The sequence below is a fragment of the Sitophilus oryzae genome, unplaced genomic scaffold (genome assembly GCF_002938485.1).
Source record: "Sitophilus oryzae breed Bouriz unplaced genomic scaffold, Soryzae_2.0 scaffold_808_pilon_pilon, whole genome shotgun sequence".
NCBI classification, from domain to species: Eukaryota; Metazoa; Arthropoda; class Insecta; order Coleoptera; family Curculionidae; genus Sitophilus; species Sitophilus oryzae.
Window position 1 is genome coordinate 827383 of NW_022147426.1, and position 26709 is coordinate 854091.

The 26709-nt window shown below is 36.0% G+C and overlaps 1 protein-coding gene across 1 annotated transcript in view; it reads right to left on the minus strand.

The window, feature by feature from the left end:
- Positions 1-299: 299 nt before the first annotated feature.
- LOC115888735 (arrestin homolog) overlaps positions 300-26709 on the minus strand; it is a 355674-nt gene continuing 329264 nt past the window's right edge. Inside the window, exons 12-14 of the mRNA XM_030908556.1 lie at positions 14080-14362; positions 13133-13350; positions 300-1084 (exon numbers count right to left, since the gene is read on the minus strand). Coding sequence (XP_030764416.1) covers positions 13145-13350; positions 14080-14362 — 489 coding nt within the window. The 3' untranslated portion in view covers positions 300-1084; positions 13133-13144. The remainder of the gene's footprint in view (positions 1085-13132; positions 13351-14079; positions 14363-26709) is intronic.

Here is a 26709-nt window from a genome sequence, read left to right on the forward strand (position 1 = left end):
ATCTCAGATCTTATAAACTTCATGACCGATATATTCATTTTCTTCTTATTATTTTAGGGTAGAATGTTGCATTTAGTTTTCGAAAAATAAAAAATCACTTTTACAGAGTGATAACTCGGCTATTATTACACCTACAGGAAACAACAAAAAATTAATTTCGAATTATTTATAAAAAATGGCAGAAAAAAAATGCAGTTTTTAGATGAAAAATCAACATTTTCAATCCTAAATAACTCGGAAAATATTAGTTTCCTGAAAAAATGTTATAGAACATCTTTTGCTTATAATTCATCCCTTTATTGATTTTTGCAATTAAAATGGGTGATTTATTTTTCACCCACAAGAAAGGGTGGCACTCACCCCCAGGGTGAAAGCACACATCGCTACTACGTAACTTTTGATTCTTACATATATCTCTATTCAGTGTTAACATTTCAAGTCAATCGGTCAGGTGTTCAGAATTCGGACCCTAATCAAACTTAGTCAAAATTTTAGGGTGGCGGAATTTCTGTGACGTACCTAAGAATTTACTTGGTATCGATATATCCACACAGGTTACAAGACCTAAGATCCATATTTACAATATTCTAACTCATATTCATTTCTACTGCTATGATCCGCGTCTGGTCGTCCTCAAGCAACAAAACGCTTTCGTCAAATTGTACACTAATCCGCGCCGTTCCTCCTCGTCCCCGAACTCCTCCGAACACTCACACACTTTGGTACTACCCTCGTTCCGCTGCCCGTTCAGTTTCGACGCTACGTCACTGTCCGATTCGTCCCTATGCGCGGACACGACGGGCAGGATCTCGTCCAGGTCCGGGAACTTGCGACGTTGCCGGCTGCCGAACGAGTCGACCTGGTGTCGGGGCGATTGCGACAGGTTCCTGATGGATTGGAGCGGATCCTCCGGTTCTTTTCCGATTTCTAGGGTGCTGGGACGACGTCTGGCAACGTTGGCTGCGGGACTGGTGGGGTTTGAGTCGGATTGGTTGGTGGTTTGGCTGGGGGATTGGACGATGATGGAAGGTTTGGGATTTACGTCGCTGGGGTGAAGATCGGTTTTGTTTATTTCTACCACTACCTGGAGGTAAAAAAAGGATGTTAGTAAAACTTTTTTGACACCTTACAAAAAAAAATTGGTCAAGTGGTTCTGTACCATTCATTATCTATGCAACATTAGAGACTATATTATTATAAACTTTTTCCGAAAAAAAATGAAGTTGCTAAACACATCACTAAAAATTGTATTAATTAATAATAAATATGTAAAAAGTAAAAAAAAACGATTAAAAACAAGTCGCCTTGACTAGGATTCGAACCTGCCTTACTACGGCTTCAACGTCATAGCAGCGTAAAGTCCTAACGCCTTTAACCCCGCGGCCACAGAGGACTTGAAAGATTCTATGTCAAATTCTTACTTAAAAGATAACGTTTAGTGAAAGTACTTTTTTATTTATAAACATTTATTTAATTTTGTTTTTAGTATTTGTTCCTATAGCGGAAACATAGATACATTATCTGTAAATATTTCAACTGTCTAACTATCACGGTTCATAAGATAGACCTTTGTGACAGACGGAGGGACGGACAGCAAAGTCTTTAAGCTCCGCGCGCACTGAATAGGTATCGGTGAGAGCGAGCGGTCCGAACCGGTCGGAAAGTCGATTGTAGCCGCGCACTGGACTCGCACGATCGACGGTCGAGAGTACGTCAACAGCACAAATTTGAGCATAGACGAGGAGAAGTTTATTCAAATTTAGTCAAATTCATTCGGCATTTCAAAAAATTATAAAGTATTATTACTATTTATATTTTTATGCAACTTTTTATATTTTATGCTTTATGATGGAAATTGATATTATTTAGATCTTAACCAAACACACATTAATATCTTAACAGATCTTAACAAACCACATAAAATTAGTGAAATAGAGTGGAAGATGGGGATAAAATATACTACATGACTCTTAGCTTGACCGGTTTTAACAAATTTGGTATAACTCAAAAGGGTTTAATTTGTTCTTTAAAAACAAAGCTAGAAATGAAAAATAGTCAAATAAAACTTCTATTTTTAGTTTTTTAATCTAAATAAGTGTCATTACAAACATTTATATATAGCTTTTATTTTGAAGATTGGGAAGTGGCTAAGCTAGTAATAACAGAACAAAAACTGAAATGGGCGATCGACACCTTTCAGCCCTATAAAGCAGCAGGAGTGGATGGGATCTTTCCTGCCCTTCTAAAGGAAGGTCAGCAAATAGCTACTCACCATCTACTAAGCATTACAAGAAGCAGTCTAGCGATGGGATATATACCAACCACATGGAGAAGAGCAAAAGTAATCTTCATACCCAAAATAGGCAAAACTGACTGGACAAATCCCAAGTCATTTAGGCCTATTTGTCTCACATCGTTCATACTAAAAACGCTGGAGAAAGTAGTTGACAACCATATTGGAGAAAATCATCTAAAGGTTAAACCACTGCATGATAGTCAGCATGCATATAGAACGGGCAGATCCACAGAAACTGCTCTGTACCAATTAACGGAGCTAATACAGACAAGTCTGGATAGCAAAGAAACAGCAATTTGTGCCTTCTTGGATATTGCGGGGGCGTTTGACAATATACCACATAAGGTGGTCAGGCGATCTCTAGAAACAAGAGGGGTGAACAGAACTATTATTCGCTGGTTTTGGGAAATGCTGTCAACACGAACAGCAGAGGCTCAGATGGGCACCAAAACTGTAGCTGTTAAAACAACGCAAGGAACTCCACAAGGTGGAGTAACCTCCCCTTTGCTGTGGAGCTTGGTAGTGGATGAACTACTAGACGAATTAACTCTAGCGGGAATACACTGCATTGGGTATGCAGATGACATAGTCATCATCGCTCGGGGGAAAAGGCACCCTGTGTAATATTATCCAAAGACGACTCCGTATCACTGAGAGATGGTGTAGGACTGTCGTGCTGAGTATCAACTCAGACAAAACCGCGATAGTGCCATTCACCAGAAAGCGAAGTCTGAAAAACTTGAAAAGAATTCAACTAGATGGAAAGGTAATACTGCCAACACAGGAAGTTAAATATCTGGGAATAACCCTGGACAGTAAACTCCTGTGGAACAGGCATATTAAGAACACTACCAGCAAAGCCATAAAGGCTCTCATGATATGCAGAAGACTGGCCGGAAATAGATGGGGCTGCTCCCCTAACACTTTGCGCTGGATGTATACCATGATAGTAAGACCCATGATTACTTATGGAGCAGTTGCCTGGTTCACAAAACTAGAGCAACGGACGGCAAGGCTAAACTTGTGCAAAGTCCAGAGACTAGCATGCGTTTGCATCACAGGAGCCATGAGAACCTGTCCAACAGCAGCAATGGAGGTCATTCTAGATCTAACACCACTGCACATTGTCATTGCATATATGCCAATGCGACAATGATTAGAATGGTCACTAACGGAATTAGTACTGGGAGAATTGTCAGATCAGGGGCTTGGAACACCCTCATAAAGGAAATACCACTCCTGCAACTCCCAGTGGACGATATGCCAAGAACCTACAACTTTGAGAAACATCTCAATGTAGTATTGGGCAATAAAAAGGATTGGAAGAGCAAAACGCTTGCCCAGCAGTTAAAAGACCATACCATAACTTGGTATACTGATGCTTCCTAAACCAATACGGGAACAGGGATCGGAGTGTTTGGGCCGAGAGCTAAATACTCCGAACCAATGGGCACTTACCCTAGTATCCTACAGGCAGAAATCTACGCTATCGAAAGATGCGTACAACTTATATTAGATAGGAACTATCCGAAACAAGAAATAGCCATCTTGTCTGATAGCCAAGTAGCGTTAAAAGCGATCAACTCAGTATCAATCAATTCGAAATTGGTCAAAGAATGCATAGAGAAGCTGAATAAATTAGGCAAAGAAAACAAAGTCCTCCTAATCTGGGTGCCTGCTCACCAAGGGATAGAAGGCAATGAAAAAGCAAATAATCTAGCTAGGAAAGGAGCGAACACTCCACTAACTGGACCAGAACCGTTCTGCTTTCCAAGTGGTAACCAACTCAAGGCGGAACTCAAGAACTTGGAAGATTCCATCCGCAACCTGGAATGGAAATCTTGCAACGGTCTAAGACACTGAAGAAGTTTCTGAGGGCTTATGATCAAGAAAATCACAGATCTTCCTGGGTTTATGTAAGAACAATCTGGATTGTCACGGGGTTTTTAACAGGACACTGTCTCCTCAATGAACACCTCAGTAGATTGAAACTAAGAAGAAACGGCGAATGCAGATTCTGTGGGGAAGATGGGGAAACACCAGTACACCTCATCACTGAGTGCGCCGAGACGACAACCATTCGTGCCATGAATTTTGGTACGACTGATATTGGATGGAGAACTACCTCTATAAAACCGTCCCAGAGCTACTGGCTTTTGTCAGCCCTGGGACTGTATGATGAGTTATGACTCAAGAAAGGGGGACACAATGGATCTGTAAGGTCGCAGTAACCTCCTCCCACTCATTCTATTCTAGTTTTTTATTTTAAGTTTTAAATCTTTTTGTTTTTAAGTCGTAAATAAACGAGTCTGTGTTTACATTTTGTTTGTCGATTGATCAGCCTGACTATGGCCTGGTTCTTCAGAATCTATAATATACGTATAAATAATTTTCTACGTTTGTGGTAAGAAAAAATTATATATTAAACACATTGTTAGTGATAAAATTGTATTGTATATTATAGATTCTAAAGAAGACCGAATTAAAATTAGTCGAAACGTCAATCATTAACCAAAATGTAAACACAAGTTTCGTTTTATTCACTATTGACTTAAAACCAAGATTTTAAAAACTTAAAATATAATGAAAAAGTCAAAGAAAATTGAAAAAATAAAAAATATAAATAGTTTTTATAGTATACCGTATTATGGAAAAGGAACGGCATCAGCGATGACCATGAAATGAAGGTCGGTGCCATTTTATATGTAAATTTATATAGGAAATGTCATCAATCGTTATTTCCTATCCAACTGGACGCCGTTTTTTTCTATCATACATTAGATATACATATGTACAAATATTTTATTCAAACATAAATATTATTTTCTCTATTTGTACCTTTTACGGAGCGATCAACATAGTAACATAGGATGACTATTTATCAGCTGTTATTACTAACGTCAAAACAAACCAAAAATTAAATAAAATAAAATAATATAAATTAAAATAATATATGATAAGTTTTTTGACGATATTTAAATTCGACTTACAAAATAATGTGAGATAATCAAAACGAGATGAGAAATAAATGGGTTTAATCGGAAGGTTTTCCAATTCAGTTATTGAATAAGTGTAGTAAACAATATAGGTTGTAGAATGTAGAATGTTTAGGAGGGGAGTTAATCACCGCGACCTTATAGATCTATTGTGTGTTCCCCTTTCTTGAGTTATAACGAGTTATAACTCATCATACAGTCTCAGGGCTTTAAGAAAAGCCAGTATCTGAGACGGCTCCACAGAGGCCAGCTTCCATCTCGACATCAGACGTGCCAAGGTTCATGGCAATGGTCGTCGTCTCGGCGCACTCAGTGATAAGGTGTTCTTGGTGTTTCCCCATTTTCCCCACAAAATCTGCATTCGCCGTTGTTTCTCAGTTTCAGCCTACTGAGGTGTTCGCTGAGGAGACAGTGTCCTGTTAGAAACCCCGTGACAACCATTGAAGATTGTTTTACTTAAATCAAGGAAAACCTTGATTGTTCTCGGTCATAAGTTCTAAGGAACTTTTTTCGAGTGTCTTGAATGACCGTTGAGGACACCCATTCCAAGTTACGGATGGAGTTTTCCTGAGATTCTTCAGTTCCGCTTTCAGTTGGTTCCTGTTTGGAAAACAGAAACGGTTCTTGGCCCCAGTTTAGTGGAGTGTTCGCTCCTTTTCTTGCTAGATCATTTGCTTTTCATTGCCTTCTATCCTTGGTGAGCAGGCACCCAGAGTAGGAGGACTTTATTTTCTTGCCTAATTTGTTGAGCTTCTCCAGGCATCTTGACCAACTTCGAATTTGTTACTGGAGTTGATCGCGTTAAGTGCCGCTTGACTATCGGATAGATGACAATTTCCTTGTTTTCGATGTTCCTATCTAAGAAGCAAATTGTACGCATCTTCGATAGCGCAAATTTCTGCCTGGAAGGATACTGGGGTAGGTGCCCATTGTTCGAGTATTCAGTTTTCGGCCCAAATATCTCTATCCCTGTCCCTGCTTTGGTTTTGAAGCATCCGTATACCACATGATGGTATGGTCTTTATATGCTGAGTAAGGCTCCTTTCTTCCAATCCTTTTTATTACTCAATACTACAGTGAGGTGTTTCTCAAAGTTGTAAATTCTGGTATGTCATCCACTGGAGTTGGAGAAGTGGAATTTCTTTTGAGGGTGTTCCAAGCCCTGACCTGGAAAAATTCTCCCCAGTACTGTTTCCGTCAGTAACTATTCTAATCATTGTCGTTGGCATAATATCGACGACAATGTGCGTCGGTGTTAGGTCTAGAAATTCCATTGCTGCTGTTGGACATGTTCTCATTGCACCTGTGATGCAGCTTGCCCTGTACTTTGCACAGGTTTTGTCTTGCTGTACGTTGCTCTAGTTTTGTATACCAAGCAACTGCTCCATAAGTAATCATGGGTCTTACTATCATGAGATACATCCAGCGCAAATGTTAGGGGCGCAGCCCCACCCATTTCCCGCCAGTCTCTTGTTATCATGAGAGCCTTTGTGCTTTGCTGGTAATGTTCTTAATATGCCTGTTCCAGAAGTTTACTATCCAGGGTTATTCCCATATTTCTACTCCTGTGATGGCAGTATTTCCTTCCATCTAGATGGATTCTTTCAAGTTTTTCAAACTTCGTTTCTGGTGAATGGCACTACTGCGGTTTCCATCTGAGTTAATACTCAGCCCGACAGTCCCTGCACAGAATTTTATAAAAACCGCATATTAAGTATGATATGGTCTCGTACACTTTCGATTAATAATTCATCGGCGTTTTAATGTAAAAACGTCTAATTAAAACAAACAGTCGCTCGGCGTAGACTAATCGCCCCCTCCCATGCATTCTCTGATTTCGCCTGATGGCGCGAGTACCGCCCGAGCGAAGCGCACCGAGCGCACCGAGCGTACCGAGCGCACCGATCTAATGGGGTGCGCGGGCTTACATTTATTTCAACGTAAACTGAAAATTACGTGTCGCTCGCTCTCGCCGATACCTATTCAGTGCGCGCGGAGCTTTTAGTAATAGGGTTCCCGTTTTTACCCTTTGGGTACGGAACCCTAAAAATAATAAAAAGTTTATTACCTAAAACATTAAAAAATAAATTCATCTGGAAACTAAATAAAATTTGTATAAAATATGATACTGATAGTTAATAGAGCACCCAAATGAAGTTTAAATAAAGGGAAATATCGTTCGATTACTTTCTTCGCAAATTAAGATCGATACAGTAGGAAGTACTTGAATGGGTGCCAAGCTTATAGAAGGTTTCGACTCCGCTATTCATCGTTTATAATAGAAAGTATTCAATTACTCTCGTTAAATTCTAAACTATAATGGAAACTTTTGAAACAGGATCGTTAGATATTTTGTTAAAAAAAAATACTTTTAAAATAAATTATGAATTCAATTTTTTTTCTCGTATGGTAATGTTTATTTATGTTATGTTCTTTAAAATCAAAGAAGCGATTGCCATACATTACTAACATCTACAGATATATATTTATATATAAAGAACATAAAGATTATTTAAGAAAGGGCGACTGTCACAAATCTAAAATTTGTCAGCATTCATGGAACATAGGGCACAGAATAGATTTTAATAACGCCAAAATTAAAATGAAAGAAGCCACAGGCTCTAAAAGAAAAAATAAAAGAGGTTTTTTAATACAATCTAAAAAAAATAAAATAAAAATAAATGTATTGCTCAGGAATCTGTAGAGGTTGGAAGAAAATAATCATACAGAAAGTTTGAAGCTTTTTGGTTTTACCTTATTAAGTAATTCTTATCAGGTAGTAATTGTTAATTTTGAAGTTTAACTTGACATACATACATACATACATACAGCCGTTACTCGCTGACGAGTATTCGACACACATAAAGAAGAAAATGGTCACGCAAGGCGTTTTCTTTCATGAGCTTTTCTGTGACTGAAAAGCCCGATACGTGATGTTATCTGCCTACCGCACTCCGGACATTCAAAAATCTCATTGCTTTGGTTGCCGCTGTAATTGAGTTTACAACCCTTCTCCATTGAGTTCTATTGTGAGCTGCTTTTTCCCACTCATTCTGTATGCTAATTCCCTTTAAATTTTCGTGGAAAATGTCCTTGTATCTTTTCAGTTGTCCACCCGGCCTCCTCTTACCGTCTAGAAGCTCACCGTAAAGCAGAGATTTTGGTATGCGGTTTTCTTGCATTCTGCATACGTGGCCAGCCCATCTTAAGCGGGATTTTATGACCATGACTTCAATACTCTCGCAGTTAGCTTTTTCAAGGACCAATACGTTTGAGACATGATGGAACCACCGGACTCTTAAAAGTTGCCTAAGGTGCCTCTGTTACAACTTATTTAATGCGTTCATGTGTCGGCGGTAAGGCACCCAGGTTTCGCACCCATATAACATGGTGGAGATTATAATTGCTCGGTATACTACAAGTTTTGTTTTTGTACTCAAGTCATAATTGTAGAAAACCCCGTCTTTTAATTTTCAGAATGAGGCGCTACTAATCCTGTGCTGAATTTCAGTCAGATTCAATATAGGCCTTTTCCGAAATCAAACTGCTAAGGTAATTGAATTCCGCCACATATTCCAATAATTCTTCTCCGATTTTTATAGCATTGTTGTGATCTTCCGGGAGAGTGCACATGATTTTAGTTTTGTCGATGTTTAGCTTAAGGTCGTATGCCCAGGTATATGTGTTCAAAATTTCTTGTAATTGTTGTACCGTGTTTGCAACTAGAGCGCAGTCGTCAGCGTATTGAAGTTCTGTGATAAATTTTGTACGTGTTGTATCTATATGCCCAATCCTCTCTCCTGCAGTTTGCTGTCCACTATAATGGAGAGCGCTGCCATGAATATGTTGAATAGGAGAGGCGCTAAGACCTGCCTAACTCCTGTATTTGTTAGGAATGGGTCGCTCAGTGATCTATGATGTGACACTCTTGACTTGTTGTTGTTATGGAGGCTTTTACACAGTGTAAGAAATTTGTTGGGTACTTCGAACTTTTTCATAATTGCCCAAAGCGCATCTCTGTTCACAGAGTCGAAGGCTTTTGTTAGATCGATGAATGCAACATAAAGTTTAGACTGCTGCTCTATTGCTTTTTCCTGTAGTTGACGGATGGAAAATATGGAATCGACGGTGCCGCGGTTGGTACGAAAACCCGTTTGCGATTCTGGAAGGATTTTTTCTATATATGGGTGCAGGCGGTTTGACATTATTTTTGCAAGAATTTTTCCGCCGATAGCCAATAGCGAAATTCCACGGTAATTTCCGCAATCTGATGCACTTCCTGTGTTCTTAAATTATTCAGTATATTCGCGTTGCGAAAGTCCTGAGGTACCTCTCCGCTTTCCCATACGACATCGAAGAGAGCCTTAAGATGACCAATAAGTTCTTTATTTGCACACTTATAGATTTCCGCCGGAATATCGTCACAGCCAGCTGATTTGTTGTTTTTAAGCTGTTTTATGGAGGTCTTTATTTCTTGTTCTGTTATTGGGATGTCTAATACATCGAGGCTGTTATACTGAGGTATTGTGTTTAATGCATTAAACAACTTGACATAATGTCATTTTAACAGAACATCCACGGTTTTTCTAGATGTATCTGTTTAAAAAAAACTAAAGTGTTCTCCAATAGTTGCATTTAAATATTTTAAATACACACACCGGAAAAGTCTAGGGATATTACAATTTTATCCAGCCATCGTCAGTAATTTTATTATTTGCATTTCTGATATAATAAAATTAAAATAAAGAAATAGTTTACAGGACGTATTGGAAATAAAAATGCGAAATTTACCGAATTTTTCAAATTTACCTTTATTTTTATTGAACTCAAAAAAATACACACATTTTTTTATATTCTAAACTGTGAATTAAAAAAAAAGATAAAACCATTTTTACTTAATAAAGGGTATGGCCTCCTCTACTGTTCATTACAGCCCTACATCGTCTATCCATGCTCCTGATCGGGTTGTCGATCTCTTCTTGAGGTACAGCCTGCCACGCTGCGTTCACGGCCCGAACCAGATCCCTACGAGTTTCACGAGGCATACCCATTCTCAAAATTCTTCTTTGGAGCGAGTCCCATACGTGCTCGATGGGGTTGAGGTCAGGAGATTGTGCCGGCCAGGGTAAGATGTTTAATTGATGAGCATTGATAAACTCACTTACCACTCTGGCTGTATGAGGCCGTGCATTGTGATGCATGAAAATAAAGTTTCTCCCAAAATCATTGGCATATGGTAACACGACAGGCTCAAGAATTAAATCACGATATTTGATTTCTGTTAGAAACCTTTCAAGAAAAACGAGATCGGTTTTTCGGCCTAACTGGACTCCTCCCCAGACCATAACTGTTCCACCTTGATAAGGGTGCATTTCCTGAACATGATCCAACCGAATAAGATTTCCCGGTTGTCTCCATACCCTAAGCCTTCTCGAATCCGGATGAATTCCAAAGCGTGACTCATCAGTGAAGAGAACATTGGCCCATTGTTCATTCGACCACTGAACATGATCTTGGGCCCACAAATATCGTACCTCTCGATTTCCTCTCGTTAAGGGTTGATCTCTCCAGGGGCGTCTGCTTCTTAAGTTGACCTGTCTTAATCTATTGCGAACAGTGTCAGACTAACGGTTACATTATGTGTTTCCTGGAGAATTAAACTAAGCTATGGTGCTGTAAGAGTCGGTCGGCGTCGAGCATTTAATTGTAAAAAATGATCTTGCTGAGGGGTAGTAATGCGATGTCGCCCTGTGTGCCTTTCAGCAACATCACCACTTTCACGGTACCGTGTACTTAATCGCGATATTACACTTTGCGTTGTATTTAATGCTCTAGCTAGTCGATTTGGCGACCCCAGCTTGGAGCACCCATGGCCCTTAGCATTTCGTCTCTGTTAAGATGTCTACGCTCCATAATGTCGTTTAATACTAAACAGAGTTATTTGAATGAATTCTGGCCAGTTATCATAAAAACATAGCCAGTATAGGTTAAATTCGAACAATTGATGCTAGGTGCTTTTTATACATTTGACAAAAAATGCACAAATTTAGAAATAACTAGTGTGACTACTTCGTTTCAATCGAAGTAGAAAGAATCGGGCTACAAATATGAGGTTGTTTTTTCATAACATCTATTTTTATCTTTAATAAAATGATATCCCTAGATTTTTCCGGTGTGTGTAGTTTTTTTTCTTTATTCTTTGTTTCATTCATTTCAAGTTCATTTTTTTTGCTTCCGACGACGGAAAGAGGTAAACTTTACGAAACGTTGATTTTTTTGTTCGTTAGGCAAATTTGTATATGTATACAGGGTGTCATTGAAATGGTGTAAAAAGAATCGGGGGGTGATAGTACTCCTAAAAATAGTAAAAAAAGTTCCTGTAAGTATAGGGTGAAAAATGCATATTAAGGGAGTTAGGGGCACTGAAAGGGTGAGTTTAAAAAACGCGTGTTTTAAAATTGTAGGCTTAAAAAACGAGATAAAATTTCGAAAAAAAATCCTCTTCCATAAATTTTGACCCTAAATCAAATGGTAATAGTGAAAAATTATTTGGAAAAGCGGAAAGGGTAGTTTTTGCAAGGGTAGGTTTTTTTTCGCGAATAACTTTTTTGAGGTTATTTTTTTTGCAACGTTGGTTCATTTTTTGAAAACTACATATTTTTTCCTACAAAAAAAGATACTCTTGTTGCACATCGCCCAGAGCGATGGTTTTCGAGAAAATTGAAGACAAAAAGTTTGCTCTGATGGGTTGCTAACTGGTTAATCAACATAAACTTATGAAAGTTATGGCGGTTCAAAAGTAACCAAGTAGTTATCAAATAATTAATTGGAAAATCAAAATTTCATGATTTTTAAAACGTCTTATTGCTTTGAAAAAAAACGAAATAATCCAATTACCAAAATTCCTTGTTAAAATAATGCATTCCTTAATTCATTCATAGTAAAGTTCAAAGTGACCACCATTCATTTCAATGTAGACATCTGATCTTCTTCTCCACGATCTGCGTAGATACCCTGTGGAATATCCTTGGTGTTGTCCGAATTTGATTGGAACAATCAATAATGCGTTGCCGTAGTTGCTTTTCAGTATTAATCGGCACTGAGCAAACCAAATTTTTTTAAACCAAAAAAGTTTATTTCGTTTTTAAAGCAATAAGATGTTTTAAAAATCATGAAATTTTGATTTTCCAATTAATTATTTAATAACTACTTGGTTACTTTTGAACCGCCATAACTTTCATAAGTTTAGGTTGATTAACTAGTTAGCAACCCATCAGAGCAATCTCTTTACTTTCAATTTTCTCGAAAACCATCGCTCTGGGCGATGTGCAACAAGAGTACCTTTTTGTAGGAAAAAGTATGTAGTTTTCAAAAAATGAACCCACGTTGCAAAAAAAACAACCTCAAAAAAGTTATGTACGAAATAACTCCCTACCCTTGCAAAAACTACCCTTTCCGCTTTTCCAAATAATTTTTCAGTATCACCATTTGATTTAGGGTCGAAATTTATGGCAGTGGATTTTTTTTCGAAGTCTTATCTCGTTTTTTAGGCCTACAATTTCAAAACAACCGTTTTTTAAATTCACCCTTTAATATGCATTTTCCGCCCGATACTTATAGGAACTTTTTTTACTACTTTACCTATCACCCCCCGATTTTTTTACCCCATTTCAATGACACCCTGTATAAGTGTTTACAAAAAATATCTATTTTATTTTGAAGATTTTCTTGCAGTGGTGAAATAACCCATAACATAGGTATAGACATTTTTTGCATTTTTTTTTTCGATTTAACAATATTATTACAATTTTTTCCTATTGTGGATTTCTATTGTTCTTACTTTTTCTTTATCTCACGTCCCATCCTTGGCCGGCTTGATGTCATCCTCGGTGCCTCGTTGACATTTCGGAGACTGATTCGGGACATATTTTCTGTTTTCCGTGTCAATTTTTTTCACCCTGGTCAACGTTTCGCTGTTGTAGTCCGTGCACGTGTGCATTAGGGTGAAGGGCAGCTTCAGACTGACGTCACCACCCATCACGCTGGCCAATAGTTTCACTGCAAAGGAAAATTGTTTTTATAAATTTGTCATACTAAACAATTATTGTAAGGTCTAAAACACAAATAGGTAGTAAATGGAAATTTTCAAAGTAAAATAACTCCCTTATTTTGGACTTATTTGAAAAACGATAAAGAGAAAATATGTTTCTTTTATCGAGATCTACCACCCCTTAAAATATTTGCACTTATTTCCGGGACACCCTGTATAGTGAAATGGACTCTTAATATTTTTATTCAAAAGGTTTAAGCAATATTTGTGTGTCTCTGTTATTAATTATTACTATATTTTTCTTTCCTTTATTATTATTTACTATAATCCCGCTTAAGCTAAAAATCGGAAATGGATTAAAGTATAAATTGAAGTTGCTCCTTTGATATTACGTTTCTCTCTGGCAAACATTAAGAAACAGACGAGAAAAGAAAGTTGAAATAGAAATATACGATTTTTCTTTGGCGCAATGAGAATTTGTAAGAATGACAGGAACAAGCTGGGTTTTAAATTAACTGTTTCGCTATTTAGTTTGCAGTTCAAAAAACCGCTGTTCGTTTTTCTTCTCTTTCCTGCTGCTTTTTGTGTATTTTCTTCTTAATTAATGTTTAGCCTGATATAGTTCCGAGAGAATCTGTTTTTTTCTCTCTTTTTTCACGTCAAATAAACCAAATCTCTGCATAATAATATTATACCCAACGAAAAAATTATTATTGAAGGATATTTATTTGTCTTACCTTTAACATAATAGGATACATAAATGGCAAAAACATTCCTATCTTCCGAATTGCCGGATGAAGAGCAGACTGTGCTTGCCAGATTCGAGCTGGACTTTGTGTAGGTGTCCTCCAAGGCGATCCAGTTTTTTGTACTAGTGTTTAGCGGAAGTAAGGTGTAGGTTTTGGTGACGGTTTCGCCAGTGTGAATGGGACAGCTCTCTTTGTCACTGTATATCGCTACAACGTTTTTAAACTTCCCGTTGCTGAACATACAGACGTCCACGTGTTGTACGATGAATACCTGCAACAAGTTTTTGAAATCAACACTTGAAAAAAGGTTCCGTATATAGAATATACAAGAAAACGGAAGGATGTATACTCTGTTTTTTTTCTCAGGTAAGATTTCGACAGACGATGACAGAAGAAAAGCAGATGACGTCCCATACCAATCTATTTATTTTACTAAAAAAAATTTCTAATAATTTTTAAGTTAACTATGGATGGGTTTAAATATAAATTCGTCATGCGTCGTCACTTGTTGTTTTTTACCAGTTTTATTGGTTTATTTCAAAAATGACAGATCGTATTTCAATTTTATTGGTTTGACGGAACGATGAACGACAAACGTACGCCGATGCGTATGAACTCGCCTTTAGATTTTTGACGTTTGTCAAAGTCTTGCCAAATTATAGGTTATAATTTTGTGACAACTTTTGTCAAATACCCTGCGTTTTGGAAGATGATGCATTTTGATTCGTGTTATTACGTGTGTTTTGTGTCTTTTGAAGTCAAGTGGAGGAAAAATCGAGTGAAAATTAACTGTAGAATCCAGAGCACAGTTTATGGTGAATACTCGCTGCCCAGGCAGAAAGTCTTATACAGATACACCAATAAAGTTACTATCAATAAAGTTCGTATACCATCTCGTCGTAGATAAGTGCATTACGAATATGGTAGAAGGACCATACTAAACCCATACTAAAAACTGGAGTAGCTGTATCGACATCACACGATAGGTAAAATAATGGATTTTAGTACTGCAGAAAAATAATGTCAAAAGGTACTGGTTTAAAAAAATTAAGATTAAAGTTAATTAATCAACCTGTGAGGTATAAAATTTGGTAATTGTTATTATTAATAAAATAGTTTATTTTATTTATGCTGTTTTATTTATTCCTGCGGAATATTACAAATTTGTATTTGTACATAGGTTATATTGATAAATATAATCATAAATGCGGGAAGTTTCATAAAGCTTGAAAATAAGAAATAGTTCTCTTTTATATTTTTTGGTATGTGGTGTCTTTTTTTTGTTTGTTTTGTGTTAACACATACCATTTTTTATTAAATAAAATAACTCGATTACATTTTTTCAGTTTTATACAGTTTTTTTCACAATATTTTGAAGTTACTTGTCAGACAAATTTTAAATACATATATTAATTTCCTGCTATGCGTTCCAGTTGTGCCAACTTATTTCTTTGTAAAATAAAATAAACTACTTTGAAATTAAAATGACAGACACATCTATCACTGTCAAGGATCTTCTCGTTGGACAGACTATAGAAACAATAGTATATTAAACAACGAGTTTCGAAAACGACGTTTTGCACACGAGTTCGACAGTTTGTTGGCTCGAGCCGCAGGCAAGAGCCACAAGTCGAACGAGTGTACAAAGGAGTTTTCGAACGAGTTTTTTACGCTATTTTTTCTACGACTACAAATAGGCAGCAGACTCACTCAGTTTTTGCCAGTTTTGTGAAATAATTTGCCATGTAATGATGACACTTTGCTGACGGCTGCGTTGCGTGCGTTTGGCGTTTCAGTTAAACATTGGAGGTTAAAAATGTTAAAATTGGCACATGCCGTGTACAAAATGACATATGTCGTGCGCTATATCCGTAGCACGCAACAGTTTGCAAAACCCCAATTTCAGATCGAGTTTTCCGTGTGTCAAACTGCATTTTCTAGGCTAGTCGTAGAAAAAATATTTTATGGGTACATGTGGGAAGGCAATGTGTATAATTCAAAATTATTTTCAAATGTACAGGGTGTGTCAGAACTAAGATCCATACCAAAGTTATATTTTTAGCCGACCATACCAATAGGTATGGTAGGCTATTAGGATCGGCAAAAAAATTTTTTTTTAATTTCACTCAAAATGAGTTACTTGGGTCATAAATGACCTAAATACAAAATATTTTCATGGTGTCTGTCTGTCTGTCTGTCTGTCCGTCTATCCGTATGTAACACGATAACTCAAAAAACGCTGAACCGATTTTAACCAAATTTGGCAGAAAAATACTGTGGCACCCTAGAATCTGGCCATTAGTTTTTGGTGGGGGTGGGGGGTTGGTAAGGGGGTATGGGAGGGGGTTAAAAATTTAGCGAAACGCGGTTTTCAATTTAAGATTAGGAATAATATTTGCAACAAAATTTGTAATAACATTTCTGTTAATTTTCAAGAGAAACAGCGGTTTTTTGAACTTGCCCCTTTTCCTACGGACCGGCAAATGGTTTTGAATACGGGATGGTGTACCCTTGTCATCTGTACATCGTTTCCAGGTGGTCTCGTTGCGGCACAACCCTTAATAAATGAGCTACAATTTTTTTTCTGTTAATTTTCAAGAGAAACAGCGGTTTATTGTATTTGGCCCTTTCCCTACGGACCGGCAAATGGTTTTGAATACGGGGTGGTATACCCTTGTCATCTGTACATCGTTTTCAGATGGTCTCGTTGCGGCACAACACTTAGTAAATGAGCTACAATTTATTTTCTGTTAATTTTTAGGAGAATCAGCGGTTTTTTGTACTTGGCCCTTTTCCTACGGACCGGCAAATGATTTTGAATACGGGGTGGTATACCCTTGTCATCTGTACATCGTTTCCAGGTGGTCTCGTTGCGGCACAACCCTCCATAAATGAGCTACAAATTTTTTTCTGTTAATTTTCAAGAGAAACAGCGGTTTATTGTATTTGGCCCTTTCCCTACGGACCGGCAAATGGTTTTGAATACGGGGTGGTATACCCTTGTCGTCTGTACATCGTTTTCAGATGGTCTCGTTGCGGCACAACACTTAGTAAATGAGCTACAATTTATTTTCTGTTAATTTTTAGGAGAATCAGCGGTTTTTTGTACTTGGCCCTTTTCCTACGGACCGGCAAATGATTTTGAATACGGGGTGGTATACCCTTGTCATCTGTACATCGTTTCCAGGTGGTCTCGTTGCAGCACAACCCTCCATAAATGAGCTACAAATTTTTTTCTGTTAATTTTCAAGAGAAACAGCGGTTTATTGTATTTGGCCCTTTCCCTACGGACCGGCAAATGGTTTTGAATACGGGGTGGTATACCCTTGTCATCTGTACATCGTTTTCAGATGGTCTCGTTGCGGCACAACACTTACGGGGTGGTATACCCTTGTCATCTGTACATCGTTTTCAGATGGTCTCGTTGCGGCACAACCCTTAGTAAATGAGCTACAATTTATTTTCTGTTAATTTTTAGGAGAATCAGCGGTTTTTTGTGCTTGGCCCTTTTCCTACGGACCGGCAAATGATTTTGAATACGGGGTGGTGTACCCTTGTCATCTGTACATCGTTTCAAGATGGTCTCGTTGCGGCACAACCCTTAATAAATGAGCTACAATTTTTTTTCTGTTAATTTTCAAGAGAAACAGCGGTATTTTAAACTTGGCCCCTTTCCTATGGACCGGCAAATGATTTTGAATACGGGGTGGTATACCCTTGTCATCTGTACATCGTTTCCAGGTGGTCTCGTTGCGGCACAACCCTCCATAAATGAGCTACAAGTTTTTTTCTGTTAATTTTCAAGAGAAACAGCGGTTTTTTGAAGTTGGCCCTTTTCCTACGGACCGGCAAATGATTTTGAATGCGGGGTGGTGTACCCTTGTCATCTGTACATCGTTTCCAGGTGGTCTCGTTGCGGCACAACCCTTAATAAATGAGCTACAATTTTTTTTCAAAATCAGTCAAAGTCGCAGTTTTTGAGATATTCCGTGTTTCCGTAGTCCGTTTTTGAGAAAATCCGTGTGGAGAACTCCCATCGGACGCGACCCCAGGTGGCGGATAGGGCAAATATCCGCGGACCAAAATTAGAAAAATTCACTTACTCTGAAACTAAAAGAACTCCCTACCAACTTTTTATTAACATATTTTAGTATGGGCGGTTATACGTGCCTCCCGGCGCTATTTTTTTTTCTTTCTAACGGAACCCTAAAAAATATTTTTTTTCTTTCTAGAACTTAATTGGCTTTAAGTTTATGAAAAACGATACCATATTACCCTCTACCATTTTCTTAAGGAAAAAAGGCCACAATCTTAGCTGAATGACAAATTATCTCGTCCCGACGAAACTGAACTTTGACAGTTAACTTTTTCCTCTTTTTTCCCCACTCTCTCGCGAAAAAGACTCTCGGCCGCAACAGGAAATTAGAAAATACAAGAGCCTGATACATTATTCATCTTAGCAGGGGTCGGAGAGCAAAATTAACGTTATTCTGTCCCGAAAGGCCAATTCCCTGTCAACAGAATAGAGGACTTATTAAATTTTATGAACCGAACTCGAAACAATTTGAGTAGGAAACCGTGTTATCGCGATTATTTGGGGAAACCGCAGAGAAAGACAAAAAACTAAAAGTAACAAAGTACCCTATGTTGTAAAACTACAAGGTTTTTCTGATAAAATGTTATTTATTAAATTTATGAGTTGATTAAACCTCAGTTAGACGTAGATATAGATTATAAAAAAGTTAAAAATTTATGACCTAAAATGCTCAGTTTCGGAGATACAGGGTGTAGAAGTTTCATTTTTATTTCGATTTTTTCCAAATAATTTATGAAGTAACATCAATATTTTATGAAAATTGGCGTCTGTGAGTTTTTTGACATGAGAGATTTGATTTTAATATCAATATGACTCCTACTTGTAGAGGGCGCCACCTACATATTTTTAACTGGTTTGAAGACTAGTAACTTTTCGTCCATACCTGTATAAAACTAACTGAGTAAAAAAATATACATTTACGACGTTTTTTACGCAAAAGAAGATCTCTTGGTAAAAATCGCTACTACTAATGGTTCTCGAGATATTTGAAATCGAAATTATCAATACCTGTCATCATTGACATAAGTTAAACATGTTGACTAAATAGTTATTAGACTAAAATCATAAATTTGAAATGTTTTTGTGCTAAAAGTTCAACAGAAACTGTTTTATCATCATTTGTTTGCAGTAGAATTTATGATTAATTTAAAAAAATAAAATTTTCCCAAATTTATTATTTCAGTCAAATAACTATCTACTCAACGTGTTTATGTTTTGTCAATAATTACATGTATTGACTATTTCCATTTTAAATATCTTAAAAACGGTTGCTCGTGATTTTTACCAAGAGACATTTTTTTTCGTAAAAAGTCACGGAAATGTATATTTTTTACTTAGTAGTTTTTTACACAGGACGGACGAAAAGTTATTATTACTCTTCAAAACAGTTAAAATACATGTAGGTGGCGCCCCCTACAAATAGGAGTCATAGTGACATCAAAATCAAATTTCTCATGTCAAAAAACTCCCAGACACCAATTTTCATCCAAATATTGACGTTACTTATTATAAAAATGAAACTTCTATCGAACTTTTTTACATATTTTTATCTGCAGTATATGCTGCCGAAGTTCCGGAATACAGTTCGGACCATCCTGTATATTACAGTAATAAAAATCACAGGAGCTAGGTATTAAATCATATAATGATATTCATTTGAAAAACAAGTAAAAGTGTATCGCATACACATAAATTGTGAAAAATTTAAAGGTTTAGTTTATTTAGTTAATTTCACCTATTATTGATTACAATTATTAGTCTATAAATTTTAGGCTAAATGATTTGAATAATTCTGACTCTAAGATCACTCTTATTAATCTAGCTGTAGAATGGAAAGTTTGCGTAATACAGTTTGGACCAACAAAAAACGCGTTCTATGAAATAAAATTGCCATTATTTGAAGATGTAACAAATACCTTATTTTTATTTTGTTATTTTTCGTCGATTATCTATTAAACCAGTATCCGGTTTCCCGCAAAGAGTTTAAATTGATACTCGTTTGTCTTGTGTCGTTCGAAGGTTGTTTTAAAGGAAATTTTATTTCAGAAAGTTTCACGTAAGGCAAAACTCATATCTGAAAGAACAGGAATTTGAGAACAATAGTACAGTGAAAGAGACAATAGTATATTGTTTTATTATGAGTAAAAATGACACTTTTTGTGGCGAGACTGTACACTGAAAACATTAATTTGTAAATTTAATAACAATATTGAGGGTTATTTCTTGGCACATATTATTGTAGTAAATTTACCACCCATTCTTTAGGTTTATAACTCATTTGTAAAATCGCTGCATGGCTAATTTGTAGCATGTATGTAAATATGTTATAATATATCTTTATGTTCACCAATATACTTTGGGGATTTACTTATAAAATGTCTTAAATCTTATAGTAAATTTACTTATTTATTGTAAATTTATCTTTTGAAATCGCCAACTTCTTGTAATATTACTATAGAGTAACAACAAATTAAAACATTTTATTATAGTGAATTTACAATTACTTTTGTAAATTCACAAAGCGTTAGTAAATATTAATAAATTATAAACGTGTTTATAATTGTAATATTTATTATCAAGTTAATTATAAGTCACAAAACAGAACTTATGTATGTAAGATAATCATTGCATCTCTTCTTGTCTAGAAGAACCTTGAATTCTACGCCTAACCAAAATAGGAACAAAATTGCCATTAAAACAAAATAAAAAACATGCAAGTAAACGATATCTAATCAAAAGAGTCAACTTACCAACTTAGAGGCTATGGAGTCCTCCACAATAAATAATACTTAGAGATATGTTGATATGGAGAGATCGTGGAACAATTATGTGTTTACATATCGCTAAAATTAAAATGTAAATAAGTATAATAAATGGAGATTGTGTTTTCTAAGAGAGCTGCCTGTATATTTACGGAAACTACATAATATAAACATAATTAATATAAATACTTACCCTTAAATTATAAAAACAATAATCAGCACCGCACTGAGACTCCCACCTGTTCAAGAAACTCCTTAGACTAAAATTTTCTTCGTCTTTCCTCTAGGTTAGGTTAGGTTGCTGGGGTTTGCGATCATATTTGATCATTAAACATTCATCATCATGCCTTGGGCCCATTGCGGTACCCCTGTATTGTTTTACCAAACCTTCCTCTCATTCTTTCTTTGCGTTAAAGCACTTTTTGCAAAGTTCCCGATATCGCTGATGTTGGCTTCTGCTGCTTCCTCTAGTCCCTTCAAAAAACCTTGCCCTAAAGTATTCAAGCGTTATTCCAGTGCCGGACAGTGGCACAGCAGGTGCTCTATGGTTTCTTCTTCCTCTCCGCATTCTCTGCGGTAGTCGTCGTCGGAAACTTTCCATCTTACGAGGTTTACCCCCGTGGGATAGTTTCCAGTGACGACACAAATAAAAGTTTCGTTTAAATTTCTTAATCAGCTGATCACTATTAAAGTTTGCAGATACCCGGGGCTATATTATTACATTACTCTGAGGAAAATAACGAAAATAATCGATATTTTTGACTCCGCCCCGATAGGTTCACGATTTGTCCTCCAGTTGGCAGCACATTTTGTCTAGTCGGTTGACCAACTTTAAGAATATATAAACAAGGGTAATAATCATTTAATATTAATAAACTGTTTTGCAAAATTACATTTTTTGTGAAACTATGCAAAAATATCTTATTTTTACAAGTTTCTTACAAATGACTTTTAACATTGAAAATGTTTCTGTTATCCTATATAAGGGAGCCCAAATCGAATTAAAATGCTACATTTGCCACACCATGACGTCATCACGCGTATACGTATAGGAAATCTCGGCGCGGCGGCGGCAGTCGGACATCGCTAATTGTTTATTAATATATCTTTATTAGTTTAAAAGCAAAAAATATGGGGTTTGCTTTGTTACCTTGTCAAGACATAAGCGAAACTTATAAATCGTTTCTTTTTTTCATTTAGGCCTTCGTTTTTCGTTAAATGAAAGTTATATTTAAAAAAGTCCATTTTTAAACCAAATTTTCGCATGATTGAAATGAGTTATTCATGTTTAAAGTTTTTTTCGGTCATAAGCGCTAATGGAAATGTTTTTTTTGTAAATAATTATAAAAAATTACTCCCTACGAAGACTTTATTTTGTACTGGATCAAAAAATAAGTATTTGTTTTCTCTATACGGTGGTATTAATATATCGATTTTTGATGATAGTGCTCTTTTTCCCGGTCTAATTTTGTACTACTTTTGGAATAAGGGTCTCCATATCACGTACTTGTACTTCCTTCCCTGAAAAATTCAGCTTGTGACACCGATGTGGGATACATATATAAAAGCTCAAAGGGTTTTTTTGTTACATCCATCCCGCCGAAACCGCCTCACCAATCTTGATGATTCTTTTTTTAAATGAAAGGTATATATGTCTAGATTTGTTATGAAGTATTATTATATCGTTTAATCGGTATTTCTTTATGTAAAACGAATAAATATTAAAACATACCTGAAAAACACCTACACAAAATACCTCCAGAAATCAATTATTTGTCATTGTCAATGGTGTGTCAGTTAGATTATAGAGATTATATATCAAGTTTTTAGATATTTTAGGGGTCAGTTCATACCGCTAGCTTTAGATACATCAATATTAGCACAAAGATTCGTTTACAGGACATTAGTGATTAGTGAATTAGTTACGCAAAGCGATTTTAGAAAATTCATCCTCTTAGAGTCTAAAATTATGTCGAACGATTTGTTGTATGAAAACCATTTACTAGAAGAATGAAGTTCTACAGAAAGAAGAATAAGAAGAGATTTTTGAAATTCATCAACCAAATGGGTAAAGTTAGTAAAAAATTATATAAACCTTCGTGACCTCTGGATTATACACATAAAAATTTGTTGCACAAAGGATCATTTAAAAGACATGAGTTAATTATTTGGACATAGGAATTTATGAAATTCGTACCCTTAGGGAGTAGAATAGGAAATGAAAGTTTGCTGTACGAAAATGCATTACTATAACATCTAGAAGTATAACATATTATACAAGGGTTTATTTAGTGACATCAATAATATGAACGAAATATTTCTTCTTCAAATCATCCTTCTAGGAATAAAAATAACATAAAGAGAGTATTAGTGCTCTGGAAAAATAAAATAAAATCAGGGGAGTATATCAAGAAAAACGACAATTATATGTCAAAGCTATTTATTTTAGTATACAGTTTATATGGGACCATAGGTAGGGGGTAAATGTCATTTTACTATATGTATATCCATAGAGGGTAAATGTCATTTTACTATTTATTATTTTCGATAGATTTTCTTTTTTGAGATTTTGCAAAATTTCGACTTTGGTTCGAGTTCTAAAACGCCATATATATAATTATTAAGACATAAAAAGCCGTCACAGAAGAGCGCCATAAACTTCGTTATTTAACATTCATCCATAACATTCGTTATTTAAACATATGTATGTAATACACTCATATTAACACTAATCATATTTTTACGTTTTTATTCATCATTTTCAATGCCCCCCGGTTGCATCTTTGTAAAGGACTGTGAATTTTTTTTTTCAATGTACGTGTGGGAACTTTTTTCAAAAATTAATTAAAAATAAAACCCTGCAGGGTGTTCTTTCTTGTTTTACAAGTCATTAAATGTTTCTTTCGCCTTATCCAATTTGTGTTCCGAATATAAAAACTTATCCAACGACTCGACAGAAACCGAAATCACGACTAAAAGAAACAAGGTAAACTTTAGCTTTCGCTTCTTTGATTTCGGAAAAGTTCTGGAAAGCGCCATTTTCAAATGAAGGAAAAAAAACCTAATCCGATCGACGACGCGGTTCATTTAACCTCCCGTTCGTTTGTGGATATTTGCGAATGGTGCCAAATTTGAATATCGAGTTATATTTTTGGAAAGCGAAGGATTTTTCCAGATTATACAACCCGCGTCTTTTTTTTCACCACGTTGAAATTTTTACATTCGGATATTGTATGTTCGTATGACCTTTTCTGCTATAACGGTTATTTTTTACGCGCGCTGGGAGTAAAAATTCAAGGCCGCGACACACGAGCTAGCGATCGAAACACATTCTATTTAGAGCTAAGATAAATCGGTAAAAAAACTTTTAAGTTAAACGGTTTTATCTTATGTGCACTGAAAACTAGTTAACTTAAAAGTTTTTTTACCGATTTTTTATTTTCTAGTTTTTAGTATTTCACGGAAATGCCTACCGAATATTCCTCATTCTATTTAATTCATTTAGTGCATCATTATTACATGGTTTTTTACCTGATAATTTAATACAATCTAATTCCTCAATACATAGCCCTTCCAGAGACTTGACTCGACTTAGAGCCACGTATGCTTGCCCTTCCTCAAACAATTTTGAGCCCAAATACACTACTGCATGGTCGACTATGCTGCCCTGCATTTTATGGACGGTGGATGCCCATGACAAAATTAAGGGTAGCATCCTTCTTTCAGCCGTACCATAATTGAATTTTGCTGGAAACTGTATGGCTTTCGGGTGTATAACGTGTATGCCGTCTCTGCCAAAGTCAATGGTACATCTGTTTCGTACATTTGGGTTCGACGGAACTGAGGCCAAACAATTTCTGTAATGTGGCCTATAGCACCATTTACCAATTCTTTTGTAACGTCAATGTTGGACCGCAACCTTTTCACAAATTCATCACCTATTTTTTTTTATCTGTCCTTCTAACATCACGCAATCTTGGACACAACTGTTCTGGACACGACTACTCATGCTCTCACCTAATACGCCATTTTGTAACGACGTCCATCTTGGATTTTAAATTTTGTCATAATCACAGTATTCTACTAGTGTAGCCCTTTCATTTGATACCCATATTGAGGGGGTTGTGGAAAAATATGAAATCCGCCATTTTGTACCGGCGGCCATCTTAGATATACAATGTTATTGATATTACTATATTGTATTGTCATCTGAACTAAAGGTGTGTACCAAATTTCAGATCAATCTGACAACAGGAAGGTACTTAAATTTCAATTTCTAATTTTGACCCAAATAAATAAATACCGTACGGGTCGAGCTAAATAAAACCGTTTAAAAATCATTATAATCCCATCAAAAACATAGAATGTAAAAAAATGCCAAGTCTCACAATACAATTGTTCCACTATAAAAAATTGTGAGGTCTCATGTAAAACCAAATCAGGTTATTTTATTTAGTCTCTCTTTAAGCACCTACTCAACAATTTTGTTATAAATTGTTAGTATTAATTTTACACATATTTTATTTTTTATCTCGAAAACTATAAGAGATAGGTATAGGTTAGTATAATAAAAAAAATGATGAGATATGAGAGTAGTTTTCAAAAATGCAATAATATACTGGGTGTTCTATTTAAGATTAAAAAGATGACACAACTTTTCAAATGATCCGGCAACACTATAACGCTGATAATATTTTAGATAGATGGAGCAGATGCCGTTATATAAAAATCAAAATTTTCAAAACAATCCTATCACCGGTCTTCCTTTTACCATCGCCGAAAAGTCGGTTACCGCTAGCGTCTAGACAGCTAACTTTTGATCCATAAGGATATTTCATTTTCTCCTTTGGTTATAAGTTTAAAGCTACCGTCCTATGGGGTGAAATTGATCTCCGGGGGTGAGACTGATCACTAGCTTGTATTTTTATTAATTTAATTAAAGTGTGTTTAGTAGAAACATTACCGAAGGGACTGTGTACAGGTCACGTCGTTAAATCGCTGTTTTTTGTCTAAAAAATACATTCAAATTGTTTAACTGTTTTTGTAAATTTTCATGCATGTTTTCATCGATAGGTTTGTAGTTTCTGAATAACGATAAAGCATCTAGCTCATTTGCTAGCTCAAAATTAGAAGTATTACGGTGCGTTTAGACTTGAGCACGCACGTTCAAATTAAAAACTTATTTTTGGACGAATGAAGTGATCCATTTGTGCGCGCACAGCAGAGTTGTGTTGGCGAAAATAATGGACGACCAAGAAATAGTCGAGGCTGCAGTCATTGTTATGCACAGCTTAATTATTAAAAAGGAGAAAAATCGAAAACATCGTCGCTGGTGGCAAACCCAAATTTTTAGAAATCGATATAATTCACTGCAACAACTTAGTGTCAGAGGACGGCTATGATCAGTTCAATATAATAATCAGTTAATAACACCAAAAATTACGAACAAAAGATACAAATTTTAGAATAGCAATTTCATTAATATCGACATATTCAATATTAATTTTATTTGCAAGGTTTTGCCATGCGTTTTTTTTATTTTTTAATAATATAAAGAATGTTTAACATCCCATAATATAGGCAACTTTTCATATTCTTCAACTAATAATAACGAAGATTCATTGATCCACTCCATAATTTTAATAAAGAAAACGAAAAAAATCACACACGCACGCACGAACACAGACAAAACAAATTGCCGGTGCAAACTGAGCGTTCGCGCACACATAAAATCCCTTTGAGCACGGACCAAAAACCGAC